Source organism: Hoplias malabaricus, chromosome 1 (genome assembly GCF_029633855.1).
Source record: "Hoplias malabaricus isolate fHopMal1 chromosome 1, fHopMal1.hap1, whole genome shotgun sequence".
NCBI classification, from domain to species: domain Eukaryota; kingdom Metazoa; phylum Chordata; class Actinopteri; order Characiformes; family Erythrinidae; genus Hoplias; species Hoplias malabaricus.
The window spans coordinates 48,134,977-48,150,644 of NC_089800.1; the positions used below are offsets into that span (position 1 = coordinate 48,134,977).

Genomic DNA, 15,668 nt, shown 5'->3' on the forward strand with positions numbered 1-15,668 from the left:
CATTTGCTTTCAACTAAACTAAATTTTAAAATATTAGTCAACAGTAATAAACTTGAAATGATCAGGAAATCACATTTGATTTAAGAATTTTACATTTTCATTTCTGTTTTAAAAATACCTGTACAACAGCGACATGTGCTGCCCCTTGAATTTACTGCACAAACTTATTGTTTCTTCATTCCTCAGAAATCCACATGATCAGTTTGCTAAAGCAAAATTTTATTGGTAAAAGGAAACAAATGCACTGAATGAAACAGCTTCAGTATCACTGCAAATAAATAGATTTCATTTACATATAGTAATGCTATAAAGAAAATATCTTTCTTTGGTTTTCAAATCTCATTTATCTAAAATATATAAATCTGTTCTTTGCACCAGTTTACAATATTGCCATCAAGTGCTTACTTTCATCACCTTTCAAAATCTAAGTCAAGCACTATCTGATTGTATCTGAATGTAAAAATTAAATGGAACAATCCACCATCATTCAATAAATTTCATGATCATGAAAAATGAAATTGTCTGCAGTGCTACAAGGATAAACAAACAAAAAAAAAGCAGCAAGAGTCTTCTTCCTTTATGAACTACTGTGAGACATGTACACAGACTCGTAAAACACAAATCAAGACTCAGATCATAATTTACAGAACAAAACAAAATTAAATATGACCGAGTGGAGTAGCTGTGTGGCTATAAAGGTGGTGGTATTTCCTTCTCACTATTAACATCATCACAACAACAACAATTAAACCCAAATGGGAGAAAATATTTGACATTCATCAATGACAAAAAGTCAAGAAGTAACAGCAGCTTCAAATGCAAAATCCATTACTGGTTTCTTTCTCTTTTCTAAACCATCATTAACTATCTGATAGTCAGAATCCCATATTTTCAGTTAGCGTCTTCTCTGTAATGGCTATAACGCTCTGTGCAAGAGACTCCAAGATAGATCATGATTAACAAATTAACCTATTTGATCACCACAAGCATTCACGTTCCTAAGGTTTCTGATAAAAGTAGTGGTTTTAAAAAGGGAACCAGTCCAGGACTAGGGTTAATGTTTGTCTGGGAAAGCATAACTCTTAATGGTTTAAACACTTATAGCTGACAGAATGATAAGAGAAATATGAGTTTGTTTAGTTTTACCCCCCCCACCCCACACACACACACACACACACACACACACACACATTATAAGCAAGTGCAGTTACAAGTTAATAATAACTAATCATTATTTGCACGCTTGAATCAACAAGACAAAATTGTATAACTAACTCAAAATGCACACAGATAACTTATAACAAAAACCTAACATTTTAAAAAATGCCCTTTTATCCACTACTGTACACCGATTTAGTTCTTCAGTGCAATGTTTCAGGCTTTCTCAAGCCATAATCCCCTGATGCAAGTTTTCACACAGATCAAGCATTGTCTAATAGAGGGTTTCTCTGTTTCTAGAGTACTCCATCCCTGAATATTCTTCTTCAAAAACATGTTTTCTAACCATAATTTAAATACATTTTCTTGAATTTTGTAGTGTAACAGAATAGTAAATTACAGCAGAAGACATTCTTAAAGGAGGACAGCAGTACCATAGGATTTGTTAGAACAGTTTGACTCAATGATAGGAAATTGCTCAAACCATGAAACAGCCAAAAGGAGCCTAAATCATAATGCCTCAGCATCATTGTTCAAAATATCCTTCTGCTCAATCTGGGATTTTAGTGAAAATATCCCTCGTCTGTCCTATCCACAGCCCACCATTCAAGCAAGATTTTATACCCTAGATATGTAATTCGGAAATTGCTTTTAAGAGAATTTCTGAAATACCTAGGTACAAAGAAAAACTAGTTACAAACAATACTCAACATGGTTTACTAACATTTGTTGTTTCTATTTGTTTGTCTGAAATGCCATGTTTGTGTGGTTTCCTGCCTTTTGATTGTGTGCATTGAGCATACGTTATTACAAATATCTTAATTTTGTGCAGAATATTGAGCCCGCTAAACAAGAGTAAAAAAAAAAAATTAAATAAAAAAATTCCATTACAAATTAAGAAATATAAATAGTTTCTAAACTGTATGCATTTCTGAACCACTGGGACACTAAAGAACCATGGAAAGGCATAGAGTTGTTCCCAGAACTTTACAATCTGGGAAACGTAGCAGATATGAAACATTTGCTACAATAAACAATGCTTGGTCAACAAATGGTGGGGGGGGGGGGGAAATCGACTTCCAAATAAAATTTCTACTTCCCTCCTAGCACTGGCAATTACTCCTGACAAGGACAAATCTTTCAAATGGTTGCACATTAAGACATGCTTGGAAATCTGAAGTTAGCCAGAAACGCTATGCAGATTTTACTAAAATTAGAAGTAGAAAGAACATTGTTGGCAGATTCTCATTATATTCTTGAATTTCCCCTGGGGATCAATAAAGTATCTATCTATCTTATCATTCAAATTCAGTGAGCTCTCTCATTGGTGATCAATTCTCTCTATTACCACATACTAAAGAGCTCCAGTTCATATCACTAATTCACATTCCACATTGTGGAAACCCGTCTATTAATCCCCCTTAACCAAGCAAAACTAAAATCTTGCTGAGAGGAAAAAAACATTGCTGCGTTTTCTGATTAAACAAGTGCTTGTAATCTCAAAAAGAACTCTAAGACACTGTAAAATTACAATACATGAACCACAACTGCAGAACTAAGCATGCTTGTTTAATCTGCACTAACCTGCATCTTATGAATCTTGCAGCAATGGACAGCATTTCACAGTGATACAGAACATTCAGATTTTGGAATTATATTTAGATAAAATAAGCCTGTAAGTATATCAGTCACTGTAGGTAAGACACTTCTAAACTGATCTGCGAATCAGATTATTCTTCTCCGGTTCCAGAAACTCCTCCACCAGAGCAGAGGTTACTTGCTTTAGCTCCTCTTCAATGTTGAACATATCACTGTATAGGCAAAAAAAAGTAACATTTCAACTAGTTTAAACCTCTTTTCACAATATAGTCCAGAAATTACTATTTAATGCTAGTCCTAAAATGCTATTTATTTTAGTTACCACAATTTTAAATCATTATTCATTACAGGGCCTTATGCAAACACCTAATTAAATATGGCTTCCCAGTAAATTGTAAATTCTCCCAGAATAATCCAACTCATTAGGTCCAATTACATAAGCGCATCAGCAATCCCTAAGGAATGTTATATTAGCTTATCATTGCAATTAATGCTCCGTTTTTTTCCCTCACATCCTTGACTTAACTCTTATTACTGGTCACTAACGTTGTGTAAGAAGGCTCTGTGATTGCTACACGAGTTTGATTAATCTGCAAGCATTTACTTATTCCTGGGAAGAATAAGTGTTTAACCTTTGGCCAATATGACATAAAATCTCAGAAGTTCAGTTTAAGTTTGTATTCATAATCAAATGTGATTACTGCGACTGTAATCTGAAAATTATTTTAAACTCTTGTGTACTTCAAAATTTATAGTGAAAAAAAGAATATTAAATATAGATGTGATATATGAAATCCATATTCAAATTATTTTCAAGATGAAATTAAGACTCATAACCCTCCAAAACACAAACCTTTTTCCAGGTGGTGCACAAAACTCTGTATAGTACTTTATTTTAGGCTCTGTTCCACTTGTCCTAAGAGTGGCAACAATACCACTGAGAAATGTGAATGTGAGCATTTGGCTGCTTTTGGACACTGGGAGAACCTAAAAGATAAAAGGATTAGGTATAAATTTATATCCCAGATTACACAAATATAAACAATCTAGTGAAAGTAGTTTTTTTTTTTTTTCAGGACAGAGGATACATACACATTTTTTGTCAGGCTGACTGCTGTCATAACCTGTAGTCACATCTCTGATGTGTGCAATGGTGTATGCTCCACACTTTCTTGGGTAAACACCCTCGCCTTCAAAGTTCCGCATTCGGCTAAATATTCTCTTGACAGTTTGAGGGTCGTTACAGATAACATAAGACGTTTGGGATATATGGTAGCCATAACTAGAGAAAAACAGTGAAAAGAAAAATTTCATTTTTATATTCAAATGAACATTTGCTTAGGAATTCTTGTATTTGACATTAGATATTAGTATTCTGTTGGAGGAATGGTTAGTGTCGTTGAACACTTCAGGCTGTCATTTCAGGGGGTGTGCCAAATTGTTATTTCCAAGCAAATTAACAAGCTAGTCTTGGGATTTAGGAAATTATTCTCATCAAACAAATCACACTAATATATATCTTACTTTACCAACTATTGCAATCATTAATATTTTTTTGGTTTCTTACTGCATTAACATTTCAGCAAATGCAGTGTTTTTCACATTATTCAATTATATTTTCTTGAAAACTCATATTGTGTCTTAAGCTAAAAATACGTAAATACCCTGTTTTTTTTAAAAGGGGACATGTTTTATCCCATGTCCACAAATTAAGGCCATTCCCTGGGGTCTTGATGAAAACTGAGAAATACTGTGATCAAAATACCACAAGGATCAAACACCTCAAGCACATTTCTCAGTTTCTAAATAGCCCTGTTCAGAACTAACTATTTCAGTGCCAGTTACTTTAAAAGAGAATGAGCTACTGTTAATTTCCACCCAATGGGGGAGTGTGCAGAAAATCTGAATTAAGCCATTTTTGCTTCTTTGTTTATTGCATTTGTTTTGCTCCGTTTAACCTTGTGGTTCTTCCACAAAGAAGGATTTCTCAGTTGGGAAGCTACCTTAAGCCCAAAGCCAAGGCTTTCCAGAGCTGGGGTTGATACCTATTGGACAGCGTTCAATTTTGCGCTTAACTGGCTAACTTAAAAATTTTTGTTGAATACCCCCCTTAACATAAACATGAGACCAGCACCATTATAGAAGATCACATACAAAAATGTGTGGCAAAGTTTTTGCACTTTACATAAGAAGCAACACAAAACCAGAAGACTAATTTTAATATTTGAACTAGTCTTACTTCTTTATCAAGAGTAAGCTCAGAGCATATATAAAACCAGCACATCAGTAAGTAAGCAAGGCCTAACATTTTAAAAGAAGGAAAAAGCTAGTTAATAACATGTAAAGTTATTTTACACTCACGTTTCGTAAATGTTTTGAAGTTGTTGGTGAAGGGTAAAATGTTTGGTGTGCAAATAGGCTGCCATCTCAGCAACAACAGCAGCAGCACTGACTCCATCCTTATCAAGCACCATACTCCCACACAGAAACCCTGACACCACACAAACACAGGTAAACAACCACTACTCTCACAAACAGATGATGGCTTGAAAAATTTAGAAGGGTCTAAGTAACATTAGTAATATTGCTGTGTGAAAATTTCATGATGAATGCAGAAATGCTCCAATATCTCTTGGAATAAATCTTTTTACACTTGCACTAAAGGTTTTTTCCTTCTCCTTCAAAGTTATTATTTTGGAGAAGCATGCTTTCTGTGGACAGACACAATATGTACCTCAGATTCAAAATTCAGCTGTATTGCTGCGATAAGTACACTAGATGGCAGTAGTACAATATAGTATCATTTAACCAAAGGTCAAATTTCTTAACAATGACAGTTCCAGCTCATAAACAGCTCCTTTCTGTAAATGTTGTTTATTCTTATGACCAAGATAATAGAATATACCAAACATTTCTAAAGCCAGAACAGACTCACTGAGAATACAATTAATCAAATATATATAGTACTTTTACTTACCAATGGACTCTTCAAAGGAAAAAATGACCTCCTTTCCTGTCTTTGTTAACTCGTGGATTTTATTTCCAATCCATTTGAAGCCAGGTAGTGTTTCCTGAGATGAGGAAACGTCAAACAGGACAAATGGAACAGGACACAGGTAGCCTTTCAATCAACAAGAATGCATGGTTTTACAAGTATGACTCAAAAAACCACAACTAAATAAATATTTACAGATTTTACTGTTTAACAGACTCATTAATTAAGCTTGTTGTTAATATGTTATTTTATTTACACATGAAATTATATTTAAAAGGGTAATACTCTTCATTTTAACTGTAATTAAATAATAAAACTTACACAAACACATTAAGAGTATTCTGAGCTGAAATACTCCATTATAGTGAAACTTAACAGGTCTAAGTTGTTCACAGGGTGGATGATATGATATGAGGATGATAGGAACCGCATGTCTTAAGGATTTAATGCCTCTAAAAATATCTCCATAGATAGATAAGATGTGAAAAGATTATGAATAAATATTTAACAGCACACAAGTTCAGAATAAAAAATGTATTTTATAAAATCTATTTTTCAGAGTTTTGAACCATTATACAACCCAATACTGAACCATTGTAAATCAAACCACTCTGAATTAGGTTTGAAATATCAGTGGAATTACCTGTTAATATGGTGTTCGCAATTCTGCATTAATTATAAAGAAAGGTACAATACAGACTGTTCTGTTTGTATCAAGGGCATCAGGTTTGATGTTTAAATTAGTGAAACCTCCAACTGCATAACAATGCAAAACAAAAAGATTTCTGACTCAAGGCTAATCTCAGTGGGTTATTTTTTTCTCACCTCAAAATGAAAGCCTTCCATTTGTGCCAAAGCTTTGAGTATTTTGGAGGAGACAGTGGTGGCCAGCATGTACACACTCTCAGTCTCTGCTGGGTCAGAGTGAGTCTCCTTCCAGTTAAACAGCATCCACCAGCCCAGCAATGCAGCCATTTCATTCCCAGTAAAAACTTTCCAACCACTCCTGTCCATGATATGACATGAGCAAAGAACATAAACACACATATCAGCATGTAACAACAAATTCCAAGTGAAATAAGTATTAATCAAGCAATGTAATGAATAGCTCAACAACATGGCCCTTCTTAGGTTCTTTCCAGGTTGGGACATGTTTTATTTAAAACTAAGAAAATAAAAAGAAACAATGTTTTTATTCAGCACTGGGTCTATATTATTTCACAGAACACATTGATCATGATTGGCTGAGTGCCAAATGTATTCATTCATTATCTGTAAGCACTTATCCAGTTCACTTATATACTTGGATCACCTATAAAACATACTTCTAAGAAACAAAGAGGACCACAACCCGTTACCCTTTGACTTTGTCATGGCATATTCTGTAATGTTCATATATTAATCGTTATTTTGGTGATATTAAGAATAAAACAATGTTACATTAAATGTTATTTGAAAATCCAACAAAATAACTAGTTATAGTAATTATTAAAGAATATTAAAATCTGCATTGCACCTTATTTTTACATTTGTAAAGCTACAAATGACTAACTTGTCAAACTGCTCTGCAACAGCGAGGCGATCAGCATCAGGGTCTGTGGCCAGCACTATCCTGGCTTCTTCTCTCCCTGCAAGGAGAAGAGACAGCTCCTAAAGGAAGAAGTAGAAGACTTTATTTAATTTTGGCATATGTCTTAAGTAAGTGATGAAGCTGGTAATATATTTCAGTTTGTTTTAGGTTTAAAAATATAAAAATATGAGCTTGAGACAAACACAGAATGTTACCATGAAAAAGCAGAACTTCTATATTTAGTCAGGCAACTTAAAACTAATTCAAGTTTACCCAAACCAAGCCTAAAAAGGTAAGGCATCGGAATCAAATCTGAGAGATTCTAATACTATTAAACTAACTAAATGTTACAGCTTTGGTGTTCTTACCAGAACTGATTCCCCTTCTTCTGGGTTAGGACAGCTGACAGTGGAAAAGTTTGGATCTGGATCCATCTGCTCTGGTACAGGGATAGGAGGTGGAAATCCAAATGCTTGAAATGCCCGCCGGACATATGTATGGCCGACTCCATGGAATGATGAATGTACAAACTTCAAAGGAGACCTTGTGTTCAGTTCTCTAAAAATGAAAATTTGTACATGTAAAAAGTCTATTAACTTATGCGGACACCCTTTCACCAGTAGTTTAAAAGGTACCTGTGGAAGCAGATAGTGCTCAGCTCTTTCATATAGCATTGACAGACATCCTCCAGTGGATCACTTCTCAGTGGGTTGCTCTCAACCAGGTCTTCATTCCAGGACTCGGCCCATGGCTCAGCATTCTCTTCTATGCAGCGTAGAATCTCTTTATCATGTGGTGAAGAAATCTGAGCCCCATTCTGCCAGTACACCTATAGGGGAAAAGACAAATATATCTGAAGGGGTGACAAATTTACTAAAACACACACACACGGTATAACATTCTATCACCTCCTTGTCTCTAAACTAGTCGACCACTGAAGAACAGGGTGAAATGGGCAAAGTATGCAGAGTAACAGCTACATTATATACATTATAATAATACAAAGTGCTCCTGTATTATTAGCAGTGGTGAAAGTAAGGACAGTGAATGAAGAACCAAGGAGGTGATAGTAATTTTACGGCGAAAAAATGTCTTAATACATGCTGCTTATTAAATACCTTGTACCCATTATCCTCTTTTCTGTTGTGAGAGGCAGTAATCATTACACCTGCTGCAGCTCCAATCTTCCTCACAGCATATGGCTGCAGGACAAACATTATTAGTAATTAAATTATTTAAGATTTAAGAAACAATCATGGACAAAGTTCAAATATAATGCATTATCTTACCACAAATGGTGTAGGCACATATGTAGAAAAAAGATAAACAGGAATCTCTTTACAAAGCATAACAGCTGCTGTCAATCTTGCAAGCCTGCATAGAAAAAATATTAATTAACTGACAGAAATAATGAAATTAACATACTTCCAGCATGTTTACCCAACTTTTTCTCATTTTCTAACAAATAAACAAAGAGGGGGCATGGTTTGCAACAGCAGCATCGCAAGCAAAACAAGGGAGTGCTTATGGGTTTAATGAGCTCTTGGCTTGACTAACTGAAAGACAATATTGCCCAATAAGAAAGTTGTTAATTAAAATGATGGAATGGATCATAAATGTCCTTTAAAAAAGAAGTCCAACACTGAGTGCAGGAAATATATACAGGTTATTAAAGGAAAACATACGGGTAGACCAAGTAAGACATCAAAGCATTAGGATAGAAAACTCAAAGGAAAGTGAGATTTGAATACAGAAAACCCATACAAAAATTGCAAACATTTGAAAAAGTGTGCATGGTTCTCTACCGTTCACTGGTGCAGCCACTGCTTTCTTGTGCTCTTGTGTCATAACCAACAACCAAACCTTTTCTACTCAGATCCGGGAAACATTTGGCCAGGTATACGTACATCCCCTATGAGGAGAAAATAAAGAGGTTACACACATGGGAAGTGGGTTCAGACTAACATGAGAATATTGCACAAAACTCTACAGAGCATGGTGGCCTTAGAACTGACTTTAGCAAAATTTAGAATTTTAGGCCTCAGAACAACGGAGTGATTATGTTTGGTGTTCAATGCTGGTTCCTTCCCTCTAACCCCAGAATACAGACAACTGCTGTCATCTTAGCAAACATATTGTGCACACAGTACTAATTTCAGGAGTAAAATATTTTTTTCTTAATTATTTATTTATTCTTTTATTTTAATCCCTGAGATTAAATTGCATCAATAACATGTCATACACATTCAGTTATTACAAATAAGCATTAGGCCTATAACAAGGACAATAAAAAGAGCTTTATCCTGCATATTTAACCAATATTGATTGAAGCTGCAATTGGGCAGTGCTCTATACATTCAACAGTATGTAAAGAATACTGTTTTATATAGAAATCTATAAATAATATCAAACCTGTGTTGACTGAATAATAGTGAGATCATTGACAAAGGCAAAGCCAGCCCCCATGGCTGCTCTAAGTCCTGCAGTTCCAAATGTCATCCTGGAACACAGCCTCCTCCTAAGCTCCTCCACACACCCTTCCTGCACCAGGCTTTTGATCTGATCTCTGGTTGCTTCATTCTAAAACCACAGCAAAACACAAACACATTTCATGTAATATTCTGGAAAGGTATACACCACCAAATAAAAATCCATAAAGTTGTATGATATTTCAACATGGTATTCAGTGATACAGGGAGTAATGAGAAAGAAAAATGCCTCATTTATTCATAGATGGCATATTGATCAGCATCTGCCTTTTAGTAAGATGAGTCAGCAATGAATCAGCAGTACTGCAAATACAGGTTGTGATGGAAATACACACAGACTAGACTTACCAAATACAACCTGCAAACATTACTGTTAAATGTAAAACAACAGTAATATTAAATTTCTAAGGACAAAATGTTGGTAAATTTACAAATGCATGCTTGAGCCTTCTATAGTTTGCACAAACACACCAGTATTATGCTGGTTCTTGTCTGCTACAATGTCCACACATCTGGCAAAGTCCCAATACAAATACTTACACTGAACAACTTGACTGTATTTAATTTAACTTGATGTATTTATGTAAATAAATCATTTTCAATAAATTCAATATTTATGACACATTCGTCATCACCATTTATTTTACTGCAATTTGTTTTTCATAATTTGGGAACTGAAAATACTAATTGTTGCAGTTTGCAAGAAGAAAAAGGAAAAGAAAAAAAAAAACTTCCCCCGTCTTGTTTGATACAAGAGTTCAGTTGCTCAGCAGTCAGTGGGCCATATTCTATGATTCTCTGGGGTATCACATGCAGAATAAGGCTTGGCACTGTCTTGACGAAATAATGATGAACATCCTGGAAAAAACACTACCTTGATGACAGCATATGTCTCTGTAAAATTCCAATATACACCTCTACATAGAGGGTACACACATATTCAAGTCACCCATGCCATGGGCACTGATGCAGCCCACATACCATGACAGATGTTGGTATTCGCACCATTTTCTGATAGTCTGGTTGAATTGTGGATTGTCGATTTTTGCACAGAGAACACAAAGTCTCTGGGGATAAAAAAAAAGCTGGCATGTGGACTCATTGACCAAAGCTTTTTTTCCAGGCCATCTGGGTTTTAGCCCAGAGAACTAATGAATAGCTTTCTAGGTATAAGAGTTTTTCAGGTTTGCATTTCTTGATGCAGTAATCAGGTTATCTATGGAAAGTGACAATGGTTTTCTGAAGTACTCCCAAGCCCATGTGAATATATTTATCACAGAAGCACAGGATGACAAATTACTATCCAACACTGTTTGCTGCTGTATCCAAAGTGCAAGGTAAGACTTTACTATGTATAGCAGAAAAACTTTATGAAATACTGGAAACTTCCATGGGCTCCAGCTCATCTAAAATGGACTCCTAATTAGTGGAAAACGTGCTGTGGTCAGATGAATCAGCTTTGCAGATAATTTACAGAAATAATGGACAGGGCCAAGGTCAAAAAAAGACCATTGATATTGTTACTGGCTTTAATGCTCATTTAATGCAGTACCTACAGAGGGAACATTGATTACTAAAAGGTATATGAATATTTCAGAGCAACCTAGGCTTCATTCTGGAACTAGATATTCAGGGATGTCCATGCTTATTCATGAAAAGCTGCTTAATCAGAGGGTGTGGGAGGTTAACTAACCTGCCTTCAGTCCAAACATGTCATTTATTCAAAACATGTTGTACATTATGAAGAGCAATATATGTCTCAAAAAAAGCCCTACATTTATGCACAAATACTTTTCTTAATGATTTCAGCTTAAAAATGATTATTATTCTCAAAAATAAATCTGATATACACCAATCAACCATAACATTATGACCACATTCTTGTTTCTACACTCACTATCATTTCTCCCAGCTCCAACAGCCAACACAGGACCACTTTGCAGTTCTACAGTTACAGACAGTAGTCCATTGGGAATATTTTCTTTGTCCCGTTTCTGTACCCCCAGCTCTTCAAATGGTCAGGACCTCCACTGTGCAGGTATGATTTAGTGCTGCAGTGACACAGATGTGGTTGATGGTGGTGTGTCAGCGTGGGTTGTGCTGATAAAAAAGATCAGACACAGCAGCGCTTCTGGAGTTTTTACATTTCTCTGAGTAACCACCAACCAAAAATATCCACTACCCAGATAATGTGTTCTGTGATCCTGTGGGCTTTGTGGACATTGAAGAACATAACGCAGAGTCTACAGTCTGTAACTGTAGCACTGTGAATGTGCAGACAGTGAATGTGGAAACGAGGAGGTGGGAGTAATGTTATGGCTGATCAACGTAGGTAAAGGGAAAAAAAAAAAGCTGTAACAAATATAATAAAAATCATGGTTTGTATTGTTTTTCAGTTAAGAACAACGATTAATATATGTTTTTAATTAGCATTTAAAATATTATCCCAACTTGTAAGGGACTGAACTTTGAAGATCATGAGAATTTTTGCCGTTCTCATGACCTACAGAACAAAAGATTTAAAAATATCCTGAGGTCTTCAAATTCACACAGCAGGGTCTGCATGCAAGAAGAAATAGTCAGCAATCAGTACACTGTAAAATATGCAGTCCAAGTGTGAAAGTAAAAGGCACTAATAAAGTGTGAGATCATATGTAAGATTAGTAAGACTGACCTTTACAGTGACCTTTACTTTGCCTGAGGTATAGTTCAGTTCAGCTGCTCAGCTGACAAATGTTTTAAGATTTAGCTGCTTCATTTACAGTGTATGTGAGCAATGCACACTCAATAAGCCTCAAGGAGAGTGTAAAAAAGAGGGCAATCTAAAACAGTTCATATGAAAAGACCTTAACATATTTTAATATACTAAAAGCATCTAGTGCTCATCACATTTCTCATAATACCAGAAACAAGAATATCTGAAAGGGTTAACTAGAAGTCAGTAAAAAATAAATAATACATTAAAATGAGATTTGTCATTGTGACCATGACCCCCTAAAAATTTAATAAAAACTTAACTGTAATTTGTTAAATCGCTTGACCATGTATTTAACTGACAGAAGTACAAAGAAAGAATTGTCAGTGTAAATAAACACTTTGTTGTTTATTGTATTTGGTAAATATATATTTTTGAAAGATTATGCCTGTAACACACTCCAGAAAGTTGGGACAGAGGCTAAATAAGACTGAAAAGGTTATACAAGTGTCATTGTTCTGAATGTCACCAAAGTTAGCAGTTTAACTGGTAACAGGTGAAGTCATCAAGACTGTGTATAAGAAAAAAAAGGCATCCATTAAGCTTCATCCCTTTGTGCCAAATTATGTCAGTATAAAAACGTTTCTCAGTGCAACATTACAAAGTGCATAATCTCATGCACAGATTTAGGGAGTCAGGGAAGTCAGTGTATAAACAACATGGGCACAAACAGCTGCCGAACTGCTGCCAAAATTGCATGACTAATTGCATGCCCTCAGGTGATGCTGTTTGAAAAACTGTCATGACATGATGGACATAAGTAAAATATATAGGAGCACTTTAGAAAGTCATTTTCTCATTCACAGTTTGCCACTGCAACAGGAAATACAACTTGAAACTGTATTGTGCAAAAAGGAAGCTATATATAATCTTGCTCAGAAACTGACTATTCTAACTATGATTCTAAGTGTCAAGTATGAAAAAGCCAATCCAATCTGCATCTGTGATGGCATGGGGTTGCATGTGTAATCTGCATTTATGTGAATGTACCCTTGATTCTGAAGCTTTTAATGGAGTTTGGGAGAGACATAGCTTGCCATATCTCTTCCCAGGAACTCCATGTGTATTTCAGTAGGACACAGCCAGTGTGTGAGTGCTTTACTGACCTGCCTGCAATCCAGATCTGTCTCATTTTGAAAATGCATGACACATTAGGGAGAGGAGATTTAGACAATGGAAAACACAGGTTGTTTTGGATCTTAAGTCTTGTACAGATGAATGGGGAAATATTCTGCAACAACTAGTTGCAGAAAAGGTGATGTGACTCAGTGGAGGATATGCCTCTGTACCAGCAAGTAGTTGTATATTTCTAAGCAAAGTGAATTTTAAGACTAACTAGACTGTGGGTCTGTGCATGTTGTGTATTATAACAATGCCTATACATAATGTGATATATTTGTATCCATTCATCCACTCCAAAGACCTGTATTCTAAAAATAAAGTACCAGTGGTACAGATCGTGTAAGGACAAATTCTAACATGGTTTAAGGAGATAAAATAACCCAAGCCCACCCAATTTCTCTCACATATGACTAGTCATAAGCAGGTTCTCAAGCCATATACAACAGTAATATGTGAAAGACATTGTGTTCCCCGGTTGCTTTAACTCTTATACACATTGAATGTTTTCCTTGCAGTTTTAACGGGAAACAAAAAGACGAAATGGTTTCATGTAAAATACTTTGTTAAGGATTAATCTTATTCATGGTTATTAACGTATGAGAGATACAGGTCGCTTAATAAACCATAAACATGTATTATGGCTAACTATAAAATGTCATTAAACTAAAAATTTTCCAGGACAAAGCACTGTGCGTTTGAGAGCTACGCAGATTCAAATATTAACGTTCCAAATAGACAACGTTTAAAGGGCTTTTACAAAAAACCCTGCACTAACATAGTGGGTAAATGTTAGTTCACAGACTGGGCAGAAACCCTGCTGTAAGCCCAGGACCCAATGAAAACAATAGCCTGAAAAATATTAGAAAATATAGGAGTAAATCAGGCTGGCTATGGTTTTTTTTTTTATTTTTCTTTCCACCTTAAATGCTGCAGCACGTTCACTCTGCCACCTTTGAATGCAATTGCGTCTGCTGCGGCTGAACCGCTACATTTAAGGTGGAATTGAAAATTAGAACTACGTAAGTGGCGAATAAGGAATCCGTTTCAAATAAACCATTTAAGCTGATGCTCCGTTTACTGGGGAATGGAAAGTTCGAGTAACTATTGAATTTCTGTTCCACACTGACCTTGTCCCAGGAGATCCACTGGAGGATGAGTTTGTCTAGAGTCGAGTCTCCAGTGCTCGCTACACAGTCCGAGTTGGGGTTCAGGTCTTCATTTGGCCACATACTAGCTCCACAGACACAAAGACTGCTGAAATCCAGTTTTGTGCTCACTTTAAATTTGTCTTGGAAGTTTGGTTAAAGAACAGCAGCCGTGTTCAGCGGACTAGACCGAATAGGTCAACCCGATAAATACACATCTCCACAGCCTCTTTGGAATATTCGCTAACCGGCAGACAGAATATCGCGAGACCTCGACGCCGACGACACTGGAGCGCCACCTAAGGGCTGGTTTGTTGCGTAAATAAGTTATTATTTTCATAGGATATTTTATAGATCAAGTTTTAGTATTAAGTTCGTCTGAAAACATGCAATGAACTTATATGAATGCTCGTTTTAAAACTCTATATAAATGCTATTTTGCTTGACAACCTATTATTGTAGAGTAATAGGTAAATTTGGCCTTCACCGTTATAAAAACGAGGGAAAAGTTATACCAGTATTAATTTACATATAAATTATTGTCTTTTAAAGCCTTAAATTTAAAGTTTGTAAAGTGGTATCTGCTGATTTTGTTGTGTTGTTATTCTCTAGATTCCCATTCTTACTTTTGGAAGATACATTAGTGGACTAAAACAGGCAAAATTTGTTTTGGTTTTGTCATTGTTTTGATTTCATAAGCTATTTACACAATTTACATTTTAGAATTTCCTTTTTCTTTGTGTGGATGATGCAGGGCAAAATAGTCCCATAACATATATAGTATATATAAAAAAACAATATACAAAGCCTGAATTACAACACTGAAAAAATGTTG

The 15,668-nt window shown here is 35.5% G+C and overlaps 1 protein-coding gene across 1 annotated transcript; it reads right to left on the reverse strand.

The window, feature by feature from the left end:
* Window positions 1-240: 240 nt before the first annotated feature.
* pgm2l1 (phosphoglucomutase 2-like 1) lies at window positions 241-15,052 on the reverse strand. The gene is made up of 14 exons (XM_066665351.1): window positions 14,816-15,052; window positions 9,735-9,902; window positions 9,128-9,234; window positions 8,612-8,696; window positions 8,441-8,524; window positions 7,958-8,151; window positions 7,691-7,880; window positions 7,305-7,402; window positions 6,578-6,758; window positions 5,735-5,828; window positions 5,119-5,248; window positions 3,850-4,039; window positions 3,611-3,744; window positions 241-2,969 (listed from the first exon to the last, which is right to left on the reverse strand). Exons 1-14 carry the CDS (start codon window positions 14,915-14,917, stop codon window positions 2,867-2,869), a joined length of 1,860 nt encoding a protein of 619 aa, XP_066521448.1. The 5' UTR covers window positions 14,918-15,052; the 3' UTR covers window positions 241-2,866.
* Between the last annotated feature and the right edge of the window lie 616 nt (window positions 15,053-15,668).